The sequence below is a fragment of the Malaclemys terrapin genome, chromosome 19, assembly GCF_027887155.1.
Source record: "Malaclemys terrapin pileata isolate rMalTer1 chromosome 19, rMalTer1.hap1, whole genome shotgun sequence".
Classification (NCBI taxonomy): domain Eukaryota; kingdom Metazoa; phylum Chordata; order Testudines; family Emydidae; genus Malaclemys; species Malaclemys terrapin.
In genome coordinates, this window is record NC_071523.1 from 5,478,905 (window position 1) to 5,486,110 (window position 7,206).

The window sequence follows — 7,206 nt, forward strand, 5'->3', positions numbered from 1 at the left end:
TATTTTCTTTTTATCACAACAGGGCTCCGTTCCAGGAGTGCATGAAATCTATTTATAAATTCCTAGATGTAGTGATATAAGAGAGGAACAATTCCCGACATAGGCAAGCTGGCATGTTGTTTGAGTTCATTTCACTTGTAGCTATTTTCCGCTCCAGTAATTACTGTATTACAGACAAATAGCATGGGAGTGAGTGAGATATCGATACCCAGTTGGGTGGATGGTGTAGTTAAGGGTGGTCCTGCAGTGTGAGGTGCTGAACTGGGACTCGGGGGACGGGGGGCGCGGAGGGGGGGGGGAGGTCTGGATTCAATTTCCATCTGTGTTTGATAGTCTCTGTGCTTCTGCTCCTTAATCTATAAAATACTGGTGATAACTCCCATTACTGTGGTGAGAATAAATTTATTAACAGGTGTGAGGAAGTCAGATACTACAGTGATAGGGACCATACTGAGATCCAAATAGATGTCTAGAAAGATTTAAGCAGGAGAAATCATTTGACTGTTTCTCAACAGTCTAATTGTTAAGAGAGAGTTTTGTGCCATTTGTGCATTCTCCAAAGTTTTCCCTTTCTCTTCCATCATTGCTTTGTAGGGTCTGCCAGAAGGTGAACACTCACATCCCAGTCAGCCGGTGCGCAGCAAAACTCCTCAGATTTCCCAGGACTCCAAGGGGTCACAGGCAGCAGGACCTGAACAAACCCACCACACCACTGTAAATAGGCATGCAGCACAGATAGACCCTCATGTACATCTTCAGAGGGCACAGGCAGATACGGGCCAGACTTCCTATCCTTCCCCTGTTGCCATTTCAATGAAACAGGAGCTTCCATCACCACACCAGCCTCAGACAGTTCAGAAGCAATCTTTGTTTATCCCTACAACTTCAGGCCCTGGGGCCCCACCGGGGCTGTCGTTGTCCCGCTCCGAACCTCAGTCTGCTCTCATACAAGATCCATCTCCTCACTCTGTTTCTCAGAGACCTGTGGATATGGTTCAGCTCCTAACAGTAAGTATCTTTCACTTTCTCCTTGAGCTGCTGTCTGCTGCTTGTTTCATTATGTCTGAACCAGGACTAGAGCAAAGGGAAAAATAAGCAGTAGTATTCTGCCAAGCTCCTCCCACGTGTGACACCAAAATGTAGTGTGCCACTCACATTAGGTAGTGCAGCTCTTCATAATGTGACCATCCCTCGACTTTCTTGGGTGTTTTTATCACTAGTGAAATAGTTAACAATGTTGGCATTTACGTGAATATTCCTAGACTCCAGTGATAAGAGTTACCACCTCATTGAGATAAATGAGAAGAGTCTGCGCGTCTGAGTTCGTTTGACTGTCTACAGACAGGCAGGCATCGCTGCCTTCTTTCCATTCTGTTCACATTTGGAATATTATCTTTGCAAACCATGAAGGCTAGAGATTATTTATTTTAAAAAATATTAGATTCTGGAGCATGGGGAGGAGAGAGAGGTGGGTAGAGGAAGGATGGTGATGTGGTTAGATTGCCAGCCTAGGAATCAGGAGATCCAGGTTCAAGTCCCTGCTCAGCCACAGACTTCCTGTCTGACCATGGGCAAGTCACTTAGTCTCTCTGTGCCTCAGTTCCTAAGTATAACATGAGGATAATAGCAGTGTCCTGCTGCACAGGGCATCTATGAGGATAAATGTATTAAAGTTTTTGGGGTCTCAGATACTAAGGTAATGGGGACCTTGGATAGACAGGCAGGAGGCCACTATCATAGAATATCAGGGTTGGAAGGGACCTCGGGAGGTATCTAGTCCAACCCCCTGCTCGAAGCAGGACCAATTCCCAACTAAATTATCCCAGCCAGGGCTTTGTCAAGCCTGACCTTAAAAACTCCTAAGGAAGGACATTCCACCACCTCCCTAGGTAACCCATTCCAGTGCTTAACCACCCTCATAGTGAAAAAGTTTTTCCTAATATCCAACCTAACCCTCCCCCACTGTAACCTTGAGACTATTACTCCTTGTTCTGTCATCTGGTATCACTGAGAACAGTCTAGATCCATCCTCTTTGAAGAACCCCCTTTCAGGTAGTTGAAAGCAGCTATCAAATCCCTCCTCATTCTTCGCTTCTGCAGACTAAACAATCCCAGTTCCCTCAGCCTCTCCTCATAAATCACGTGCTCCAGCCCCCTAATCATTTTTGTTGCCCTCCGCTGGACTCTTTCCAATTTTCCCACATCCTTCTTGTAGTGTGGGGCCCAAAACTGGACATAGTACTCCAGATGAGGCCTCACCAATGTTGAATAGAGGGGAATGATCACGCCCCTCGATCTGCTGGCAGTGCCCCTACTTATACAGCCCAAAATGCTGTTAGCCTTCTTGGCAACAAGGGCACACTATTGACTCATATCCAGCTTCTCGTCCACTGTAACCCCTAGGTTCTTTTCTGCAGAACTGCTGCCTAGCCATTTGGTCCCTGGTTTGTAGCAGTGCATGGGATTCTTCTGTCCTAAATGCAGGACTCTGCACTTGTCCTTGTTGAACCTCATCAGGTTTCTTTTGGCCCAATCCTCTAATTTGTCTAGGTCCCTCTGTATGCTATCCCTACCTTCCAGCGTATCTACCACTCCTCCCAGTTTAGTGTCATCTGCAAACTTGCTGAGAGTGCAGTCCACGCCATCCTCCAGATCATTAATGAAGATATTGAACAAAACCGGCCCCAGGACCGATCCTTGGGGCACTCCGCTTGATACCGGCTGCCAACTAGACATGGAGCCATTGATCACTATGAAGAAATAAGTGTTGCATTGATAATTTGGCAGGATGTGGCCCAAATCAGTCCTTGCTGGGAACCAACTATGAGAAGGCATTAAATGTACTGCATTCTTAAAACACTATACTTGCTTTCAGCAGCAATTATGACACCGTCAGAAGCATATGAGCAGCACAGATGTGATTTCCCTCACAATTAAGCTAACTTTTGAATACAAGTAGAAGCACGTTCCTGTCAATGTTTCATTATATCTTTATTTTACTCCTTCATTTGTTTGTATTAAGATTTCTTCATCCTTTATTTTCAGAAATACCCAATCGTGTGGCAGGGCCTTTTGGCTCTAAAGAATGACACAGCTGCAGTTCAGCTCCACTTTGTCTCTGGTAACAACGTCCTGGCGCACCGGTCCCTGCCAGCACCTGAAGGAGGACCTCCACTACGAATTGCTCAGCGCATGCGGCTGGAGGCTTCGCAGTTGGAGGGTGTGGCACGCAGAATGATGGTATGGGGTAATATATTGCTTTGGGGTCTGCAGTAAGTGATGGGGTTTCTGAAATATTGCTGGGGCAAGTATGTCTCCTTTGACATAAGGATTAAATGCAAACGTTAATAGGTGTCTAGTCTTCACTTAGCTCAGGTGAGGGAGCGGTGTGGATTTGGGATCATACAGCTCTTATGTTATTCTGCTCTCTACGGAAAGGTAGAATGGCAATAGCAGACTTGTCAGACATTACCCTTAAAAGAAAATTGAACTAACCTGTCTCTTGCCAATGTAACAGACTTTTACTAGCTCAGAAGTGTCTAAGCAACATGGGAAGTGGAAGTTGTTAGGTTTGTACATTGGAAGCTGAGACATTTCCATAGTCTCTTCGCCTACTTTTTAAATTGGCTGAGAAGTCTCCAGTGGCCTTTCGCAACACCCACAGCCGATTAATTCCTGAGGAGTTCAAAGAGAGGATTTTCCAGTAAAGGTTTAAAGATAATGAATGTGTGTCAGGAACAGGCATGTCCCTAGCAAACGCTTGACTGTTAATTGTCCTCTTTTCTTCCCAGGTGGAGAGTGATTACTGCCTATTACTGGCCTTGCCTTGTGGACGAGACCAGGAAGATGTAGTGAATCAGACTGAGTCACTTAAGGCTGCATTCATCAGCTACCTGCAGGCTAAACAAGCTGCAGGAATCATCAATGTTCCCAACCCCGGCTCTAATCAGGTATTTGCGTGGAAATAGTGACATTTTGCAGTTAAAAACTAAATTAAAATGACACCATTATATAGTTATGGGATATAAACCAAAAAAAATCCTTTTGTGTTTAGTGTCAAGGTGCATGCTTGTGTCTTCAAAAGAATTAGCATGTGAAATGCTAGCCTTTTATTTCTTTGGTGAAAATATAATAAAGTCAATCATTTAATTTTTAATGGTGAACTGCTAAGACAAACGAGAAAAGTTTGTTTTGCCCTTTGATGCTGCTTTGATTTATAAATTTCTGTCTTTTTAAAAACAAAACCGATCTTTGCTCTTTTTGAACAGGACACCTGAAATATATTTTTCATTACATCAATCAAAAAGTTGGTCTTGTATAACTACAAAACGCTTGTTCCAGACATATTGCTGCACTGAGTTAGATTTGCTCTGTGTTTAACAAGAACAAACAGTCTATTGGAATGAGTGTTCAGTTTGATGAACGAGGTGGAAGAGGAAAGTCAGATAAATATAGACACTATCAAAGCTGCTCCTTTGTTCAAAATGAACATTAACGACACTTGCTTAGTGTTTCATGATAACCCCATTCAGACATTGTTACTGGGAAAAAATCCTCCCCTCCGAGACATGCTACTGTGTCAGAAGCTGGCCGTAGCATGTGAGCGTGCGCTTTCAAAAAATGCCCTTTTGTGTGACTATTCTGCAACCCTAGAAAATGTTGCCACCGGGGTCCCAGTTTTTGATCACTTTACATGAAGCTCTGTAACCTTAAGCTGCAGCTTCTCTCATCTTTTCCCCTATCCCCCACCAACTGAGGTCAGGTTTACACTGAAAAGTTAGGTCGACCTAGTTGTGTCACTTCAGGGATGTGAAACATCGAAACCTCTGAGTGATGTAATTAAGCTGACCTTACCCTTGGTGTACCAGCGCTAGGTCGCTGAAAGAATGTGTCCATTGATCTAACTTTTTCTTGGGGAGGTGGATTAACGACAGTGATGGGATAACCTCTCCCATCAGAGTAGTGAGTGTCTACACTGAAGTGTTCCAGCAGTGCAGCTAGTGAAGACAGCCTAAGACTGATGGGCGATATTGATTCCTAGAATGCCTGAAGCTCAGTTTTAGGGATGAAGAGCTGCAGTCAGGTAACATGACTGTGTGATATCCCTACCTAGGTCCTTTAAAGATCCAGCAAAGAGAGGGGAGTAAGGACTGCATTTAAGGTGGCTCTTTAAAAAATGAATACAAGATTTAGGAGGCATTTGTGATGATCTTTCTATTTCACACTATTTGTGATTCACAGTTCACCTTCCAAATTTGGCATTGTTCGGTAGGATTTCCACATTGTGGCACCAAACAAGTTGTCTGGGTGCTTGTCTAATCAGTTCATAGAAAAACAAATAAATACAGCGGTTCCTAGCTGTTTTTTCACCCTTGTCTTTATTTTTTCATTCTTTCCCAGCCTGCCTATGTTCTGCAGATATTCCCACCCTGTGAATTCTCTGAAAGCCACCTGTCCCGTCTAGCTCCAGACCTCCTAGCCAGCATCTCCAACATCTCTCCTCACCTTATGATTGTCATCGCATCGGTATGAGCTGTTTATTGGTTACTGACTTTTCCAAGGCCCTGCAGCAAAAAAGAGAGAGAAAAATTAATGACATAAGAAAATGCTGCCAGACTACCAGCCTCCTGCCCTAACCGGCCTCGATCAAACTGTTGCTGGGTAGTGGTTCTGCTACCTTGTATGTTTACATATTGCTTTAGGTTATGGACAACTGATGCACTCAACAGGCGGACTGGTATTGGGTTTCTGTGCCTCCTTTTGGGGAAAATAAAGGATGGCTATATTTTTTATCAAAAAAGAAAAGAAAAAAAAAAAAAAAAAAGAACCTGAACTGCCTTTGCACTAAATTAGTGACTTGGACCTTTGCACAGTTGAAGACATGCTGTGACGTTATGGATGTCTTGACACACATTAACATGCGTTGTGGACTAAACGCAGGACCTGGGAACTTCTGCTGAAATCTGTGGGTCAAGGATCATTTCACACATTATCTTTTTTTTTTTTTTTTTTTTTTTTCCTGGATGTGACCCTTCCTCTCCTCCACTTCCCTCTGCTGCAGTCATCTTCTCTTCATCTGGGATGTACAGTTTACACTGAAAAAAATAAAACAAAGGGAGAGCTATTTTCCTTCCTGGTGGGATATGCAGAACTGAGTGGGCGTGTGTGTATATATAAATATATATATATAATATATATAAATATATATAATACTGACTTTAAAAAAATCAAATCCCCACAACATACATTTTTTTTTAATCTGTGCCAAAAATGTGTTTTCAGAGAAAATCTTATTTTCATACTCAGACTTTGTATTGTCACTCATTTGTAAGTGCGCTTCATTTAAACATTACCTTCCCTTGTCCCTCGTCTCACAATATGTGGAAGTGTTATACACTTGTACAAAGACTTGTTACCCTCCTCCTCGCCTACCCTAACACTTATTAATTTATGGAACTGTTTTCTCAGCGCAGTTTTGTTTTGTGTGTCCATTGGATTACAAACTTTATTAAAAAATACAAAACATGTTGAGCCTGGATGTGATCCATCAGTTGCTCCGGAGGGGGAGGGAGAACACAAGGAGATTGAGTTTGGGCCGGCCAGCATTACTAATAAGCCACATCCCCTACAGTGGATATTGGCAGTTTCCCGTGTGTTTGTACATAGGAGCTTTTTAACATTTTTCTTTTTTGTTGGTGAGTTTATCTTGTTTAAAAAAACAATTTTATCAAAGATCAAATCGAACTTTAGCCTTTGTTTTTTGTGGTGTAAATATTTGTAAAACTCCAAAGTATTGGTTCTTTTCTGGGTAATGTCGAAGGCACTTCTAATTTTGATACACAGAATAAACTACAAAACCTTCAACAGCACAAATGAGCACGTTCTAAGAAAAGCCTTGGTTTATTGTTTTAAGCAACTGTATCTTGTGTATCACTGAAGTGATACGTTTGAAGACTTGTGTCGGGGGTTGTAGCTAGGAAGTCCTTAGTGGTTTAAACAGCTGATGCTGAAGGTTCCGATCCTGCCATCAGATCCAACTGCACTGGGTTGGTGAGGGCTGCGTCCAACTGCAGGATCAGGGCCTAAGTGGAAAGTGGCTGCTGGGGCAACTGATTTCAGTGATGAGAATTATATGCGGCTTCCTATTTGTGAAACTGTTTGAAACCAGCTGTAAGAAACTGCCCATGTGGATTCTCTCCGATGTGA

General features: G+C 42.9%; 1 protein-coding gene across 6 annotated transcripts in view; it reads left to right on the plus strand.

Moving 5' to 3' along the window:
- Positions 1-6,525, plus strand: part of SPEN (spen family transcriptional repressor) — a 95,590-nt gene extending 89,065 nt beyond the window's left edge. For all 6 annotated transcript variants that reach the window (XM_054009154.1, XM_054009156.1, XM_054009155.1 and 3 more), the window contains 4 exons: positions 595-1,008; positions 3,046-3,240; positions 3,792-3,950; positions 5,401-6,525. In XM_054009154.1, coding sequence (XP_053865129.1) covers positions 595-1,008; positions 3,046-3,240; positions 3,792-3,950; positions 5,401-5,532 — 900 coding nt within the window. In that variant the 3' untranslated portion in view covers positions 5,533-6,525. The remainder of the gene's footprint in view (positions 1-594; positions 1,009-3,045; positions 3,241-3,791; positions 3,951-5,400) is intronic.
- The last annotated feature ends 681 nt before the right edge of the window (positions 6,526-7,206 follow it).